The 19,588-nt window shown below is 38.6% G+C and overlaps 1 protein-coding gene across 1 annotated transcript in view; it reads right to left on the minus strand.

The window, feature by feature from the left end:
- Positions 1-1,326: 1,326 nt before the first annotated feature.
- SEC24B (SEC24 homolog B, COPII coat complex component) overlaps positions 1,327-19,588 on the minus strand; it is an 84,393-nt gene continuing 66,131 nt past the window's right edge. Inside the window, exons 18-23 of the mRNA XM_019533962.1 lie at positions 16,152-16,327; positions 13,415-13,552; positions 10,007-10,111; positions 8,659-8,751; positions 5,667-5,770; positions 1,327-3,642 (exon numbers count right to left, since the gene is read on the minus strand). Coding sequence (XP_019389507.1) covers positions 3,528-3,642; positions 5,667-5,770; positions 8,659-8,751; positions 10,007-10,111; positions 13,415-13,552; positions 16,152-16,327 — 731 coding nt within the window. The 3' untranslated portion in view covers positions 1,327-3,527. The remainder of the gene's footprint in view (positions 3,643-5,666; positions 5,771-8,658; positions 8,752-10,006; positions 10,112-13,414; positions 13,553-16,151; positions 16,328-19,588) is intronic.

Below are 19,588 nucleotides of genomic sequence, written 5' to 3' on the forward strand. Positions count from 1 at the left end.
GTCTATACCCATTACAGAAGTTCAGAGTGCATAGACTCCTATAAAAATGCTGGATCCTGATCTAAGATAGACCTAGATTGATGTGGTATCAGACTTGATTGATCTAGGTTAGACCAGCGAATTGAACTTCAGCACCAGGTCTGCTTATGAATCAAGGTTGGCTACAATCTGCTAGCATCCCAGGTGCCTTTGTGGGCCCCTGCTAACCCACCCTCACAGGGAGCCATGCAGGTGGGACCTGCCTGTCACTGACACTGCTGTGGATGTGGGGGAAAGGAGGGAAGGGGAGTCTTTCAGCGGGCTCCCCTGGATCCCTGTCACTGAGGCTTGCCGTGCCCAGGTCCCTGTCATTGTGCTCTCTTGAGGGAGGCATGGGGGGGTCTTTCAGTGTGCTCCTGTAACCCCACCGAGAGATCTCCCCATGTATCCTGCAAGCAGGTGGTGACAGGGAGCCACACATGCTGGAGACACCTCTCGCTGATGCTGCCACCGATTGGGGGTTGGGGTGGGAAGGAGAGGAGAAAATTGACTTCCTTGCACTGCACCCACCTGAGGGAGGCATGGGGGTGTCTCAGTGGGTGGGTGGAAGCCCAATGAGAGACCCCCCCATGCTTCCCTCAAGCAGTTGCAATGACAAGCAGTAGACTAGGCTAGAGAAGCCTATCACTGACTCCACAGTGCTCAGCAATCTTTGATAGCTTGGGGAGGCTGTGGGTTACGCCGGGAGGTGTGCCGAGAGCCCCAAACTGTCACAGTCCCATGGTCCCCTCCCCACCACCTGGAAGGCAAACTTCTGTTTGCTCCTGACCTAAACTAGGGTGCTTACAGAAACATGCGCCAGTTTGAGCAATTCCACCTCAGGCTTTTTCAATGTTTGTACCTAGGTCTTCAACCTTTACAGACTTAAGGGACCTCTCATTACAATCAAGGCACCTCTCAGAAAATGCCAGCTCTTATCTTTCACTCATTTCTTGCCCACAGAAAAAAATATAATTCTGTTGCAAAGAATTTTGAATGTTTGCTCTTTTCTATCTCTAGATATACCTTGCGAATCATGTGTAGTTGTCTACACGCCTAGTAGCACAGCACCCTTCAGAGGATATCATGGCATCCTGGTTGGGAATTAGGGGGCTATACTTTGCTGCTGGATATCTTGGCCACTCCAGGAGATTTAGTTTTAATAAACATATATCCTGAGATCAGTTTCAATTTTCCATCAGCAGGCATAGGGGAGTGTTCTTTAAATGTTTGCAGTGTAATCAAACAGATTATATTACATAAACCTTCTACCATATACAGAAGCATAAATAACTACTAGATTGTCTATACTGTAAATTGATTTTTACTAAACAAATAAGCAAATAGCTCTCAAATGTATTTTTCATAATTTTTGTATACAAAACACATAGAAGAATAAAGCTTTTAAGTAACAGTTTTACAGAAGATATCATCATAAACCAGTTTCAGGTGTTCTCATATTCAATGTCAAGTTCATAAATAAGTGTGTATTCTGTAGAGCTGTTCACTGAGATTATGCTAATATGCCCTTTTGACACTTTTATGGTTTCAAATAATTTATAAGGTCTACTTTTCAGTGACATTTAGCTTTTATTCAAAATGTGAAGTAGTCTAAAATAAAAAAATATGCAGTTACTGACATCTTGTCTCAATTTAGGGGCAAGATCCAGCATCAACAAAGACAACTGATAAGAAATGCAGACTGACTAGTAAGTCTGAGCTTCTGAGCAATCTTTGGGTACTCAAATACTTTTGGTTAAGTGAAAGAGACTAATTTAAATGATAAAAGGATACTTCTCAACTGACTTGGTGCAAACAACCAGGATACCCCACCTTTAGGGTGCAACTAATGTAGTCATAAATCAGTTGTGAAATTTATCTATTGTATTTTTCTCTTGAAGATTATATCACACATGATTCAATTTGAATCTTTCTGGGTATAAAGCTCCTGAATATTCAACTTCTTGATTGTTTTAAAATACTTTAAAAGGATTATGCTTTAAAATTTTAACTGCATTTTTAGCACTTTAATTATGACAGTGCAGTGAAAATTATCATTTAAACCAAGTAAGTGACAAAGCTGAGGCTGATTCATGACTGACAATGCCTAAATCAGTATTTGAAACAGGCAGCCAAAACATCCTTCCCCCTCTACCTCTGACTATCACCACCCACCATCAAATTTCAGGTGCTAAGTTGAAACTGTGTTCACAAACCACAGCATTGTTACAGGTATCAGCAGAAATGAAGTTATAAAAAAAATACACCAACATGTTTACATTTCAAAGTTGGGTTTTTTGGACATCTTTCTTCTTTTCAAATAATGAAATACAACTTTCCCTTTCAACTCTTCAACTAAAACACATTTTATATCCCTTATTTTCATCACAGAAGAAATCATACTGTGACATAGCATTCAGTAGTTAACCACGCTTATTTTGAATTTCAAAAACATGGACCAAGATTGGGGCAAGTAACAAAATATAAATCAGGATTAAGAGAGACTCTTCTTCAGAAAACAAGGTAAATGAAGGTCCCAACATTAGTTTTTATTGATATACCTACAGCACATTCCCCTCTATAAAACAAACAGTCTCTTCTCCCCCTCTAGAAAAGTCTGCAAAATAGAGTGTTAAACACATTATTTTCAACAGCGAATTCTAGATTCAGTAGAGTTCAGCTTCTAAACCGTAAGAGTTGCAGAAATATAAAAACACATGATGAAGCAAAATATTTTAATTAATAAGCCAATCATAAATAAATTCACCTAAAAGAATGAATGAACTGAATAACTTAAGTTGTGTTGTTTCCTCTGTGGATTCCAATGTCTTAATGTCTTAGTCAACTTCATTCTTTATCTAGGGCAAACTGATTTGTCATTGAACACTCAACACTGCTGCACACTGAACTATTCATTCTTTAGTTACATTTTTACATCATCTTTACAAATGTAACACTTATGTACATTATATATTTTATTTCTACATTTCATGTACTTTATTGAAATTCTAGAGTCTTCACAGGGAAAATGTTGAGTCTTTTAGTAAATACGAATCATTCCTTTTAAAAAGTAATTGATATAAACAAACAACATACAGTGTTGCCCTTTGGCTTCTCTGTTAGAGTTTGAATCCAGAAGGGTTACCATAATAAATGTAAGAAAAAATGGTTTAATCTAATTTTCCATTTCATTAAGAAATATCCCACATCGCTACATAAATTTACCAGCTTGCAATAAACAGAGCACCATACTGCTGCACTACTGGAAGCATGTATAAACCAATTTAAAATGTACTAGTGAAACCGCTTCATTACTCCTACCATGTTTAGGCTGAAGCAAAATTGTGTAATTCCTCTGGAAATACAGATGTATTTGTCCATTAGCTTGGAACTGGTGTTATGGACTGTATATTGGGAAAAACAGACTCCTGTTACTGAAACTTTCTATGTGCTTTTCTCACAGCTGATGTTTCCATCCACAATCAGGAAGTTGTTTCTTCTTTACTCTTTCATTTACAAGTCTGCTGTTGAATCTGAAGCAAGTATTCATAGTATGAGAAAGCTGCCTCTGTCCGATCTTCAATTAAATGCTGAAAAAAATCTGTTTTGGCTGGACTCTCATCTCTGAAAAGGAAGAGAAAATATATGATCCATTAAATATTAATAAAACACATTTTACAAAAAAGTATAAAAACAGAAAAAGTCCACATAATGCTTATTGCCTTTGAGAACATGCAGCATAAAATTATTAATGAAGTATTCCATTTTCCAACAGTATAAATCATGTTACTATTGTCTTATAAAAAGAACACTCCTAATATCTGAAATGAAAAGATCTTTAAACCTGAGAAAGAACAACAAAATATAAATATGATAAAACATTAGAATAAAAACAATTTTTGCCAGCAGTTATCATGACTTGTAGAAAGTTACAGGCCATCCACAGGTTACAATTTGATTCCTGATAATAAATATTTAAACTTTTTACATATCTGCAACATTGAGTTCACTGCTGACATACAATCTCCTCCAAGCAGATCAGGGAGAAGAAAGGACAGAGTCTACAAAAGTATTTCTGCAAATACTTAGTGATGGACTTCATTTCAACAACCCAAACAGTATCTTGGAAATTACTATAGTAATGTTTAAGTTAAGCATAAGAGTCTGTAGGATCAGTGAGTAAATTCAGTTTAGCACAAATCATCCTTTATTATTTCTACAGCATCTAGTGCAATCAAGCTAGAATCCTTAAAGCCACTCAATACTACTGCAATCCAAAGAGCAGCAATACCAGGAGTTAAATTAAATCCTTTCAATCCTCACTCTGAATTTATTGTTTTTCTGTTAATTTGATTCCAATATTTGTTACTTTATATTCTAGAGTTACCCGCTGAACTACTCAACAGGGTGTTTTTTTAAATGTATTCAACTTTATGTTGCGAAACATTTACTTAAGACATCTTTTACAGATATTTTACTATTAAATAATACATTTTACAAATAAGGAATCAAAGGAAGTTCTGATTCAGTCTTTACTACAAGGCAGTTCAAGTTCAAAGCATGGCATACCCAAACCACTTTTGTAAGATACATAAAAATGTATCAATGTAGCACAAAAAACAACTACTATTTGCTTCAAAGGTAAAAGCTGGCAGCTAAAAACATAACATACTTTCCTTAAAAACAAACCAACCAACCAGTCATGGGATCTAGTAAATTGATAAGTGTCAGAGAAGAAAAACTATTAACTAAATATAAGAATTTCACAAAGCCTAGATGCTTTAAAATAGGCCATGGATTGAAAAGGCTACAGGATGTCTATGAAGTAATCCACTGATAAATTTATTATTAACTTCTATTAGGCAAACAGGTTTAGTTTATAACTAAACAATTATTAGATATTAGAAGTTACTCTTAAACTTTGATTGGATATTCAGAAGTTGAGACAGTCCAGAGAAGAGGCACCCGTATGATCAGAGACTTGCAAGACAAGCCATATGAGGAAAGGCTGAGGGACTTGGGACTCTTCAGCCTAAAAAAGAGAAGGCTGAGAGGGAGACTTGGTAGCAGCTTACTGCTACATCAGGGGAGTACATAAAGAGCTTGGCAAACAACTGCTCACTAGGGCACCCTTGGGGAAAGCCAAGAGTAATGGGCACAAACTCCTAGAAAACTGATTCAGGCTTAACACTAGGAAAAACTTCTTCACAGTTAGTGTCCAGACTGTAGACTAAGCTCCAGAGGTGGTGCAATCACCTACCCTAGAAATCTTCAAGAGGAGACTGGATGGTCACCTTGCTGAGGTCACCTGACCCCAGTTGTCTTTCCTGCCTAGTGCAGGGGGGCTTGACTGATGATCTTGCAAGGTCGCTTCCAGCCCCTTACAAAATATGAATCTGTGAAAGTGAAAAGAACACAGATATTCTCTAGCATGACCCTTGTGGGGCCCTAAACTTGCAAGGGTGCTGTTTTTCCTCTCCTGCACTGAACAGCCTCATTTCCCAATTAACTTCAATTAGAAGCTGAGGGTGCTTAGCTTCTTACAGGATTATGCGAGAATTGCTATTATGAAATCTAAATGTGTTCCGCTGAGATGCATATATGGAAAACAGGAATATTATAATAAACGTAACTAAAGATGAACTTACTTTATTACTTGAAGAACTGGGTTTAGAGGTCTACTGTCTTTAAGCCAGGATATAAAAGACCTTGTTCTCTCTGAAGATAGCGTATCCAACTCCGGAAGCTGGGTCTGGTTAAAAAACCATTAGAAAGAGAGGCTATTTCTTTTCAATATATACCAAAGTAACATGAAATCATGCTGAAATAAATGAATGGTTGGATGAAAGCCAGAAGGTACGATATATACTAATCTAGAAAAAACCACCCAAAAGTCTCTGATTATGAATGTCTTTCAAATAGCTTGTTTTGATACACTGAATATGGAGGTAAAGAATGGGTACATGCATAGATACCAGAGTAGAAACAGGTACATGATGAGTTTAAAATGTTTAGTAGAAAAATGTATTCTCAGGACATGAATCTCATGGAAAGTAGCCTGAACTTGATTTTGTAAAAAAAAATCTGCTACATATTGTATTATAGGCTCCTGTTAGATTATGTACAACAATTCTGGATCTGTCCTTTCATTTGAGCCAAAGTAAATGTTTAAATAAACTGCATTTTAATTGAAAGAAATTTAGAAAACAGGCCCACAGAAAACTAATTTCCTTTCTGAAAATATGGTGTTTTAATTTGCCCTCTACACATACACATTCATATTCTTGAATGTTGTGCTCCACAGTAAGAGATACTGACAAACACCGAAAAAAAAAGTCCTGAATTGAAACCACTAAGGTTCAAAACAATGACTTTAGTGGGCTCTTTAACAGGGTGAGGGATCACCACTAAGCAGCATCAGATATTTCAGCCATTTCTTCTGAGTTAGTATACTGCATCTGAATTATCTGCATCTGGAGTGCTGTTACAGATGTGCCAGGAGAAACACCTTTTTCTGAGAACAAAAGACAGGGTTTTTTTTGTGGAAGATAGCTGGGACACCCCCAATATCCCACAGCCCTCTGCCGTCTCTCTTTCCCCTTTCCAAAAGGCTGGAGCGCTTTTACACTCCCTTTTTTGCCATGTTTTCAAGCTCTGCAAGTTTTCTTTGAAAATTCCATCTCCAAAAATGAATGACTATCTCTAGCCCAGTTATTTTACTCCCTGGTCAGACTGATATGGACTGTGGGGGTTTCTACCTTCCTCTGTAGCAGGGGCTATGACCCTCTACCTGGGATCTCTTGAGTATATATTAATAATAGAGGTGCACCGATACATCGGTCTGATATCAGATCGGTACTGATATAAAAGAAAACTGGCTGTATTGGATACTGGTCCAATGGGGCCAATGATTTGGTTGATAAATGCCTGTGTTGCACGCAGCTGCAGTGCAGTACTCAGGCAGCAAGAAGCATAGCTGGCAGCGTGGAGAGCTACCTCCAGCTGGTAAGTCTGGTGTGGGGGAAGGGGTGTGTGTGGGGGGGGCAGATCAACGCCCCCTGCAGTGAGTGGGTGGAGGCAGGGTGTTAAGCTGGGGCTGCGGTGGGCAGCTGGCAGCAGCAGCACTGGGAGCAGAGTGGCAGCCAAGTCTGGGGTAGATGCAGCATCTTTCCATGCTCTCAGTGCCACCAGTACCCTTCTGAGCCCAGCCCCCATTGAGAAGAAGCCTATGCAGCCCTGGCTGCACCCTGCCCCACCCCACGCAGATCTGGGGGCACATGCTCGCCCCACCCGCACCCTGGGGTGCAAGCAGCAGCGGGAGTCGCCTCCCTCCCACCACGAGCTGCGGCTCTGGCTCCCCACCCCACCCCTGCCTGGGAAGCACCTGCCCCTTCCCTCACTGGGGGGGGGGGGCCTGTTGATCTACCCCCACACCCCTTCCCTCCCCTTCCACCACACTGGATTTACCAGCTGGAGGGAGCTGTATCAGAAATCAGATCAGTATCGGCTGATATGCCTCCTTAAATATTAGCTATCGGTATTGGCCTCAAAAATCTCTATCGGTGCACCCCTAATTAATAATCTTTTACAAAACCAGGACTTTGGCTACCATGGTACTCCTGCTCTACCTGTGGAAAGATAGGTTATGTCTTGTGTTGTTTCTGGGTTGATTAGTTTTACTAAGAGGTTAGATTTTGGATTTGTATAGGATAGTTAGGGTAAGGATGATCCTGCCTCAGGCAGGGGGCTGGCCTAGATGACTTCTGGAGGTCCCTTCCACCCCTACTTCTCTATGATTCTGACCTAGTGCTAGGGTACCCAGGTGTGCCATCAGATCCTTTGAAGGATGCTTTGAGACATGACAAGATAAGTGAGGTATAAGGAGGTAAGTGGATAAGCTAAGTAGAAAAGTGCAGGTTCAGGCTTGTCCCTAGATCCCCCATCACCTAGCCCCTCTGCAAGGAGATAAGCACCGTAGTATCTAGTTTCTGAAATTGGGTGCCATTCATATTCACAAAAGTTATGGAGGGGATGCCTCGAGTCCAAAAATGTTGAAAACCACTGCTATAGCTTATGTAGCTTGTGGAACAATTAATACGGGATCAAAAACAAGTCTGACTGCCTGTTTAAAATTAGTTTTGTTGCCACCTTTGTAGTAAATGGATGGAATGAGCTATATTTAAAACAAATCCACATTTCTGTAGTGATTAGTCCTTCCTTATGTAATTAATCCCTTCCTTTTGCATAAACCCCCCCCCCGTCCTTGTATTATGTCTCCCCCTTGATTAACACTGTACTGGCACATTTTGGTTTTCTCTGAATATAGTAATTAAATTTAGCAAGATGCTAAACATGTTTAAGTTCCCTCTACATCATGTTCTTTAATATTTTGGAAAAAATTCCACAGCTATCATGTTGCCTTCTATTGAAGTATCAATGCATCTGATTCAAACAACCATAGGCAGAGATTTTCACTATGTTTGGCAGACTTGAAACCACTCATAATTCTCCTACCATGCACATAAATTCTACCATGAAATAAATTCAAATCAGTTTCTCAACCAACCAAACAGAGTCAAGAGAAATGCTGATTACTTATAAATATACATATGATATGATCCAAAACATTCAAATGCTTACCAATTTCTGGGGTATGGCTGCATAGTTTGGGTACCCAAGTACATCTTTTATGAAGTTATTATCACAACTTTTCCCAATCCATATGTAAAAAATCTACAAGAGATTAGAATTAGTCTCAGTAAAAGTCTTGCATATCTTTTAGAGAAAAATACAACCCGATTCCAGAGAATTCATGTTTTGTTTTGGAACGTAGGTTTAAATGGAAATGGAAAAACTATTTTAAGAACTTTGGTCTGGGATATACAGTATTTAGTAGATTATCTCCTGAATTTTTTTCCCCAAATATCCTAAATATTGAAATTATGATATAAAATTTGATAATACATTCAAGGAAGTATTATCATCAGAACATATTTTTAATTCAAAATCAATTGATGCACAAATTCAGTAACAACTTCAAAGCACATTCTTCTACAGCCAAGTCTATATAATTTTGCTTTGTCAGTAAACTGGCACCATCTACAGGAAGATCATTTAATAGCATCAGAAAACTACAGGAAGTACGAACACTGCAGTAAACTGTATACAGGTGGATGTTACTGTACCGTAAGCACAGCTACAAGGGCTTATAAGTACAATAGCTGCTCTACAATAATTTCTAAACTGGCTATTCATAGTTGGCTATAACATTCTCACTGCAGCTTACTGCAAACTAACTTTCCTGTTTAGATAAGCCCTAATGTTCTGAAAATCTGACTAAGGTCAATAATTTTTTATGACATTTATAGACAAATCACTTTTCACACTGAATCCTTTATATCCACAAGTTCAGAGTACTTCATTTCCAAGTTACACTAACAATTTGTGGGAGAAAACATTATGGCACTTTCCACAGAAATCTGGATCATTTTCTTCAATTGTCATAACATAACTTTCCCCACAGACAAACATAGTTCATATAAGTCACAATTCATAGAATTTTTTTTGCAGAAATCTAGTTGGTCTAATAAAAGACATCACCTCTACCACAAGTTCTGATAGAATTCATAAAAGTATTTAAGTATGTCCTCAACTCTGATGAGAATCAAACATGGGAGTAAATGTTTTGCTAGAGCAGACTTTAGCATGTCCTGTTAAACTACCACTTTCAAAGAAAAACTCAGTGGAAAAAGGAAGCTTTAAACATTGTCATTCGGGTCTATAACAACATGAAAACATTAGTATTCCGTGCTAGATTCAGAATTTTCTTTTACTAAGAGCAAAGCGTCTCAACTGCGACAGGAATTAAGAGCCTTGTGTTAATCACTGTGTTGCTTTGCTATAGTATTTGTGTAGTAAGTTGGTTATGATTAAAAGTTAAACTCATTTGTCATTGCCTAAATAAAAATGAATCAAACAAGTAGCTTACTGAGCCACAATCCATAAGAAAAACTCCTTCTCTTGTCAGCTTCTCTGCAGATAACTTCTGAAGAGGAGGTTGAGGAACAACCCTGTCGTTAACATGAATTGCACCCTGTAATAAATAGTTACAACAGTGCCCGTTACATAAAGCAGGACATACGATTAATTAACTTAAAGCTTAAATCATTATTTGACAAATTAGGTAGTTTAGTCTAAGTGTTGTTCTCTAGTTGTATTTTATATAGATTCTTATCTAACAAAATCCCACCTCTACCCTTCACATAAATCTTACATCTTTCCAGAATGAGAATTTTTTAATTTAGAGATGTGATCTATTTTACTATATAAACTAAGGGATGATAATTTAACTAAGCACATTATGTATACTATCTCTCTATGCATACTGTGTGAACTAAATAGTAATATGTATATTACATTAGACAGATTCTCATCTATACCCAAAAATATAAATGAAAAAACCTGACCTTTACTATCTAATGAAAAAGTTACAAATGGCAATATCAAGGACTCCCCAGACTGTTCCTGTAAACTAGAAGGCTGAAGGAAATTGTGGTGGTAGAAAGCACCTGGTGGTCAGATCCTGCTTGGAGCCATTTGTGTCAGCTAACACAATTCCATCTTTGGCACACTGCTCTGAAATACAGTGAATGACCAAACAATCTCTTTTTCCATTCCCTGCCTGTACCTGAGAAAGCAGAACAGAATTGCCAGACTCTACAGAAGCTGAGTTACACTACCCTGTCAATTTATCTGAGCCCAGTGTTATAAAGGCAGGCTGAAGATCTATTATTAAGGACCTGTGGATCATTCTGCTAAGAATATGAATATGAAAAATAATTACATAAGTCATAGTATATCCTCTGGGAAGGATTATGATCTCATCTAAAAAAAAAAAAAAAAATACAGCACTACCTTAAAGACATTGTGAAAATGAAAACTGTAAGAGTGTCTTGGCAAAGAACTAGGAGCTGTACCCAACTGCAATGAACATCAAGAGAAGGGGTCTGTATTTTAAAGGTCAGTAAAAATTTAAAATCCATTGCAAGAAATATGGCTTTAAGCAATATTGAGCTATGCAATTCATACCTCTATGCAAGTTAAGACAGTAAGAGAAATTAAATCTGACATCTTAGGTCCACATTGTTTTTAGGTATGAATATATCAATGAATGACACAATGATCCTGGTGTTCATAGAGATCACCTGGAAACAATCCCAGGATTTCGCTTTCTTGACAGAAGTAAGAGAGACTAGCCTTTTCCTTTTCTTGTTTGTCTACTAAAGAAATACAAAAACAGACTGCAGATAACTGCCTCATGGCACAGGTAAACTAAGAGTGAGGGTGGGAAGGGAATACAAAGATTATTAAGAATTTAATTAAAAAGAAAAAAGGGTACATTTGGAAAAAAGAGACCAGAAAAAAAATAAGAGGTCAGAAATTCTTAAAGGGCTTCAACTATTATTTTAGGTCTTGAATCACAGAGTTCTCCATCTAAAGCCAACAACAGTTGAGAAGCACTATGAAGTAGAAAGCAAACTGCCTTTTCTCTCCTTGGTGCAGAGCAGAAAAGAGTGGAGTTAAGTGTGCCCTAAAGATATTACTGAGGCAAAAACTCTCCTCTCAAGGACAGGTGGCATTATCCTTGTTCACCTACAGTGAGGATGTGCATATAGACAATCCCTCAAAGGAAAGCTGCCTTGATTGAATGCTCTTCTCAGATATTTTTTTCCTATACAGTTTAAGTCTGCAAGACTTTTTATTTAAAACAAATAAACCAAACAAACAAGGATAAAACAATGAGGGCTCAAGAGCCAGTACAGGGCAAAAGTTTCAAATGGAAGAAAAACCTCCAGGCTGGCCAGAGCTACTCACACTATGCAAAATAAAGTATTTAAATCAACTTCACTAAGCCAATAAAAATAAAATTTAAAAAATGAAATTCTAGCAAGGAGATAACTGAATTAAAATCCCTTGGAACTAGCAACATTGTATTTACTAATTAGATTTTTTTCAATGCATTTTCCTTTTGCTTTGTTTCATGCTTGGGCGTTAATGCTACTTTAGCTTTTCATGCGTCAGTAAGAAGAAAAAAAAAAAAAAAAAGATTGACATGCCAAAAACAACTAGTCATTTCAATTGTTCTTGTTGGCACTAGCTTCAACAATTAACTGATACTGCAAAAGACGACATATTTAGCTTCCAGCTTACTATTTTTCAACCTGAAGAAACAGTAGCCTGCAAGTTAATTCTGTAGCTGAACAATTCAGATTTAAGGAACGGAAGCAAAAATCAATAATACGTAATTATATTTAAGACAGCTAGTGGGAAATTAGCAAACAAAACTCTACTAAGCTAAAAGTTGCATCTGTCATGCATATGAACAACTAGCTCTACTGAATATTTCCAATTGTTAAAACATGTTGAAGGCCCCCACCCTTACAAAACGGAGACTTAGTTTTGCAAACAGGATTAAATCTGACCCTGACTAAAGTGTCTTTCTTAGTAAGTGAAACCCTTTTACTGCCAATCACCATACCTGATATATATTTTTAAACAGATTGCTAAAATCCTTTTTATATGAAAAGCTTTAAAACCCCCCCACCCCTTCCAATCTGCCCAATCACTAGACTGTCTATGGTAAAATACACAAATACTGTATTCTCTGTCACATTAAAAACTTAAGTATCTACCTCTGCATTAAGAGAGACTGATAACTTGGGCTGCTTGCAGGTGGTTTAAAAAAAACCCAGACAAACCAAATGGCGATTTACTTTAAACTGTGTGCTCTTGCACCAAGCCCGGCTTTAGTGGGACTTTTTTGGAGCTTTTATCTAACAGCTGATTGAATCAGCTTTTGATAAAAAAGTGTCAAAAAGCCCTGCTGAAGCGCGTGATCTATACAGATGCTGCAGAGCCAAGTCAAATAACACACTGTTTCTTCCAGTCAAGCATGTTTTGTTTGTTCTTTTTTTTTTTTTTTTTTAGGTTTGCAAGCAACCTTTACTCATTCTCCACAGCCAAACTACAACTCAAGCATAGCTTGCTAATTCATTATCTTCACATGATTTTAAAGCTTTACCTTTAGAAACCAGATATGCATTATCTTTTTAGCTTTCCATAAATTGGCAACAGATGACAAAATAACAGTCACTGAAACACCATTCTTAAGAATGTGTGCAGAAAGACCTTGGGCACTCATTACCCAACCTGTATTTCTGGCAAACCTTGTAAGCACACTTACCTTTAGAGGTTATTCCTGATTTTTATAGTTTACCATGTCAAAAATCGTAGAAATAAAACACTTAAATTACAATCAAAATGTGTAAGAAACTGTTACCATAGATTCTGCAATATATTTCAGTTGTATGCTATATAAAACAGTTCTATGTTATACCTCATCTGTCAATCTGTCTATCCTGTACAAGTTGGGATGTATCATTTTCATCAGATGAATAAGAGGCTGACTCTTCATCTGGCACATGGCATATACACGGTCATCCAAGCGTGTGCTAGTGCCAGTTCTAAAAGCTTTCTGTAAAAAAAAAAGTATCAAATTCAGTTTAAGACCCTTTTTATATGTTTCATAAGGAATTTTAATATATCACGGCAAAACATTCATTGCGAAGAACTCAAATCCAGAGTTGACAAAAACACAGTTATTTTTATGAGGAAAAACATTCACTTTATGTTAATTATAAAATCAAGTTAAATCTGAATGCCAAATTCGAGGCACTTTAAATAGAATTCATCCTCCTGCTGTTCTGAGAAGTATTAGGGGAAGAATCAAGAGCAAGATGGTTTCTCCCATTTATCACAGATATTGCTGCTTTCAGCATTTTTCTTCTATCTTTATACTTAATTCCTATAACAGGTTATGAAACTTACTGCCAGCAGATATCACTGAGGTAAAGAGTTTAAGAGGTTTCAAAAATGAATTAAAAAAACTCATCCATTATTATATCCAAATTTAGGGCAATAAGGATTAAAAATAATCAAGAACTGCAAAATACAGAACAGCACAGACAGTTCTTATATTTCACAGCACAAAAACAAGCTTTTACAAATGTGGGCCAGCAAGAATCTTTTCTCGAGGACAAATTATTCCATAACTGCTTTCTGCAGGTTTCCTTGCACTCTCTTTTGTAGCCCTTGGTAAGCACTGCTGGAGCTATTCATCATTGTATAAATAACGGACTTCTCATTGAAGCAGGGACCTGAAATGGGGTGCGTCTCCTAATCAGAGGCGAGCTCCTCACCCATACAGGTTGATCTGCTTCCAAGACCAGAATTTCCTGCAACTGAAAACCCTTGCAACAAAAAGGATGGATCACCATTTTAGACATAACAGATTAGCTTTATTGTTGCAGTGCAGACATTTGTTTCCCCAGGGACGAGCAGCAGCAGCACTACTATGTTTCAGTGTGGGCGGGTTATGCTGGTGCTACCTGTCTCCAGGGAATGCCCATGCCATGCATGATTTGGTGCGCAGCAGGTTACCCCAGGTGGGGTAGGAGAGAATGAGGCCAGCAACTGTAGTTAGTTCCAGCAGCCCTACCCGGGGGCCTTGGGGAGTTGCAGCTACTGTGAGCAAGCTAGGAGCCTGGCCGGCAGCCGCAGTGTGGCTCTGGCTGGCCCAGCTCTGGTTTTTGGCAGTGTGCACTGCCACCATGTGTACCACCCCGCTTTGTTTTTGGCGTGGGTTTTTTTTGACCCTGGAATCTCCAAGGGTAACCCCTTCCCCACTCCCCCCCACAAGGTAGCAGTACAGTGAACACCTGCACATCCATGCTCGTCTGGACATGGCCATCCAGATGTAGTAAGATAATTCCTATAATGAAAATTCAGAAGTCTGTGCAGTAATATTGCTTTAAAATGCCTAGAATTTCTTCTGCTTGCATAAAGTAATCTAAGAATTTGATTTCTCTGGTCTGCCATATTTCAGTACCATTTCCAGTCTCCTTTCTGTATCCCTTACACTTTTTAATATGCAAAAATTTGTTAGTATCTGGTTTCATAAATGTTAGGGGCTGGAAGGGACCTTACAGGTCATCAGGACCCGCCCCCCTGCACTTGGGCAGGAAAGACTGCTGGGATCAGAAGGTTATTCCTTCACTTGCTGTTAAGGGACTTTTAAATCAATGTAATCTATTCACCCCTCCTATGGACCCTCTGCAGAACAAAAAGATAGCTTTGCTGCTATTTTCCTTGTTTGCTGAGCCTTCCAGGGTACCCCGAATCAGGCAATCCTAACAGAGATAAATGCAAGTGATCCTTGGGGTGGGAAAAAAAATAATTTTCACTTTATTTGTGAATTCTGGAGACTTACCTTTTAATTTGGAAAACATTATATAGAACACTACAGGAGATAAGAACTCAGAAAATACCTTCTACACCTAACCATAACATTGATTCTAATTTTGTTTTTAAATTAAAAAAATTCAAAAGTAAAAATTGAAAGAGCCTGCAAACTATTGCACATTAATTTGAAGTGAAATATTAAACAACCTATTTTTAGCTTTAATTACCAGTTTCATTTAATAATGTATAAGAATAACATCTGCTGGTACACATTTCACTTCACTGATCATTCATGGATGTGTCAGATATGTTGAGAGTATTTAATAGATGTGTTTTCCTTCATCATGGAAAATTGAGCAAGTAGAAATAAATGGCTTCTAGCAATAATTTCAAGGAAAGGTGTCCATTCCAAATTTTGGAAATGTTAATATTCACAATACTAATATTTTACATTTTGTTTCAAAACAGAAATGACATAGAATACTGAATTTCAAAAACAGAAATTCAAATGCGCTTAAAGTTTCGGTTACGGACTGATCAGATAACATCAGTTAAATCTTTTGTGCTGTTGAGCTTATTTTTTAATCAAACTATTGCCACCCAAAGAAGAGATAGTTCCACTTTTCTAATAATGTAACAAAGGAGCTACTATAAAAAGGGGGAAGATGACAGACTCTAGATCCTAGTATTTACACCCATGACTCATTGGTTTAGATTTCACAGCACGCTGGTTGAGAATGACTGGGTTAGACTGTCTATTGGAAGACTTAGTTAAAATTGAACACAACTTTGTATCTGATCTAAAAAATGAATGCCATTAGATTATAAAATACCTGTTTAAGGAGAGCCAAAACATACAAAGGAAACAGCTTGAGAGAGTTTGGTGCTATCAGAGTCGACTGTTGTAAGTTTGAGACTGTTGACATATATGCAGACAACGAATCTACCACAGCATTCACTAAGGCATCTCTTGCATCCGACAGACTTGATGAAACTGACCGATCCACAGCTGTAGAATTTAAGCAGCAACAAACAGGACATGCAGGTTTACTGACTGTATTTTAATATGAGAGTTGTAAAAAGTATTAGAAGTCAGTTACTTTGTTATAGAATTTTTAAGAATTTTAAATAGCTAGTGAATTTCTATTAGAAGCGAGTTTTCTCTAGGAGGGAAAAAACAAATCTGCTTATGACGTATAAAGAAAAACAATGCAGTGACTCCTTCTCTGTTCCCAAGCTCCTGGAAATCTATGATACTGGGGGAGTAAGAGAGAGAGTAAATGTACTGTTCTTTAAGTGCCAGATTGACATGCTGGCAAGAAAACAAATATTGAATCAGAAGCAGTCATTAGAAAGAAGACCTACTCAGGAAGCTGAAATGAAAAATGAAGAGGCCTGTCAAACAAAAATACCAAATGGACTCCCAACTGGTTTTTAATAAACTGCCTATTAAATTGAACACTTTGGAAAATTGCCACTGTATGTCTTGTTCTTCTTCAGTCATTTCTAGTGTCAATTTCAGCTGAAGCTTCCCCTTATTGCTCTAGTTTGGCCAAAGCTTCTTTGAATAACTGACCTGGAAAACTGTTTTAAAAAGTTTCCTGTTTGAAAAGATTGCCTGCCTGTCAAATACTGAAAATAAACTGGCTATTATGTGTGTCATTCTTTATTCAGAAAGATTTGATAATTCTAAAATCTCATTATACAGTAAGATTACAATTGGAGGAGGAGTGGACTTAGAGGAGTTGAGCTGAAATCTCTTTGGCTGCTTACAGATGTAACTCCCTCCCACTCCAAATAGTGCTTTACTTTAAACTTGGCGCATCCCCATGCTGAACCCAGCACATGCCCAGAAAAGGCATCACGTTAGTTTGACTTGGCTCGCCCAATGTCTGTATAGATCATATACTTGAGCAGGGCTTTTTGGATACTTTTATCTAATAACTGATTGATCAGTCAGCTATTAGATAAAAGTGTGCAAAAAGCCCTGTTAAAGTGAGTGATCCATACAGACACTGCAAAGCTGTGTCAAACTAACGCGATGCCTCTTCCAGTTAAAGCACGTTTTGGGGGTTTTTTCCCCCCATGTCTGTCAGCAGCCTTTGTGCCCAGGAGCCCTCAGGAAGTCTCCAAGTTTTGGTGATAATTTCTACAAATAAAGATTCAATCAGTTTCTCTCCCTTCCTTTCTCCCCTTTTAAGTGAAACAAGGCACAGCCTCTAAGAAGCTAAGTAATGCTGCTTGCGAAGTACAGCTCCTGCCAAACCTATCAATTAATGCCAGATTTCTAAAATGGACAATCAGTAAACTGACCTTCTCCAGACAAATTTATTCCACAATTCCAGTTTAAATAATTATAAAATTAAATAAACAGTATATCACAGACTTGAAGCACACATTAAGATTTGAATATATTCATAAAACTGTTATATTCGGAGACACATAACTGCACTAAATATAGTATTTCTGATCTACTTGTATTAAGATATATATTGATCAGTTTCTCTAACACAGCTGCAGCTAGTGCAAATTGAGCTTCTTCCTTCATTGCTATTCCAGGACTAGAAATTTCTTTTGGTTGTAGGAAGCCATCTGCTGGGTGAATGTAAATTTAGCATCTATAAACTAAATGTTACTAGTTTCTCTTAATAAAATTTGTTTAGTAGACCACTAAGTTAAAACACAGCATAGACTAAAGGGCTAAGCACTTATTTCCTTCTGTAGACAGTGCTGTGCTCCAGTGACAACGATGAACACGAAGTTGTTGCTGGCAATCTATACAGGCAGCAAGTTGGGATGTCAGAGAGATTCTTCAGTTGACATTAATTTTGTGGGTTTTGTCCTGTGACTTGGTAGCTTGAGCTGCTATCCCTTTTCATCTGAAGTCAGGACTTCATGTCTTTCCTTAAACCATACATGGAAACTACTAACCAGTGGTTCTCAACCTTTTTAGACTAGAACCACCCTTGGATAGACTTGAGGCAACACTGGGAAAATGAGCCTGACGAAGGGTGTTTGTGCCCAAAAGCTTGCTAAGAAGAATTTTTCCTATTTGAGTTGGTCTAATAAAAGATATTGGATTTACCCAAAGAATCTTGTCTGCCTATGTCCTTAGACCAACACGGCTACAACCTACATCCATTACTTTTTAGTTTTCCCTCTTTTTACATACAGAAAAACAACAGAGCAGTTCTTCTGTTGCAATGAGCTCAGAAGTCCCTAGTTGTGGTCTTTCTATCTTCTGAGTCATGTCTGTTAATTTAATAGTGCTAACAGTGTGCGACATCCTGTGGCACCCTTAAAAGGATCTCAAGTCACCCTGGTTGAGAATCACTGTACTGAACTCCCATACAAACCCTTTTTCTTTTAAATTGATTATTTATGAATGTTGGGCTGACAAAACCCAGGATTAATAATAAATCCTTTCTCTTGCCTATTTCTAGTCCCTGGGCATCGTGACCCTGCTTTTATCTCTACCTAACCCATTTCCACAACTCACCCCCTACTCCCCTCCAGTCCCTGCTTCCTTTTCCATCCCCCATTTCCATTTCTTCTCCCATTCCCTGCCTCCCTCACCATAACCATACTCCTTAGTCTTCTGTGGTCCCCTTTCCCACCACCTTTATTGTCTGGTTCCTGTTGCTTGACCTCTTCATTGTCCTTCCAAGATACCCAAATCTCCTCCTAAAATCCCTCTGGAGGGACTGATACATCAGTCCAATATACGATTGGCACCAATATAAAGAAAAGTTTCTGTATCTGAAATCACCTGATGTGGCTGCTAATTTATCCAATAAATGCCCGTGCGTGTGCGCAGCCACAGTGCAACATGTAGACAGTGAGGAACAGAGCCTGCAGCAGGGACTGCTGCTTGCAGCTGGTAAGTCTGGTGCGGTGGGAGGGGATGGGAGAGAGAAAGGGGGAGGGCAGGCTTGTGGGGGGCAGATCAAGGCCCCTGCAGTAAAGGAGGGTGCAGGGCTGGGGCTGCTCAACTGGGGCCGGGGTGAGTATGGGACGGAGTCACAGCTCGTCAGAGGGTGCAGGAAGGGAGGGGAAGGAGTGGCTCCCACAGTCGTGTGCTGCTCGTCTGGCAGCTCCTGCTGCTAATCCCGTGGCTCATCCAGGGGCATGTTCCCCGGATCTGTGCAGGGCAGGACAGGCTGGGGCCAGGCTCTTCCTGGCTAGGCAGATCTGGGGGCACACGCCCTCCTCCCCCCTGCACAAGTGGTGTGAGCCGTTAGATGAGCCCTGGATGAGCTGTGCGCAACTG

This window comes from Crocodylus porosus, unplaced genomic scaffold, assembly GCF_001723895.1.
Source record: "Crocodylus porosus isolate Cpor-Errol unplaced genomic scaffold, CroPor_comp1, whole genome shotgun sequence".
Taxonomy (NCBI): Eukaryota; Metazoa; Chordata; order Crocodylia; family Crocodylidae; genus Crocodylus; species Crocodylus porosus.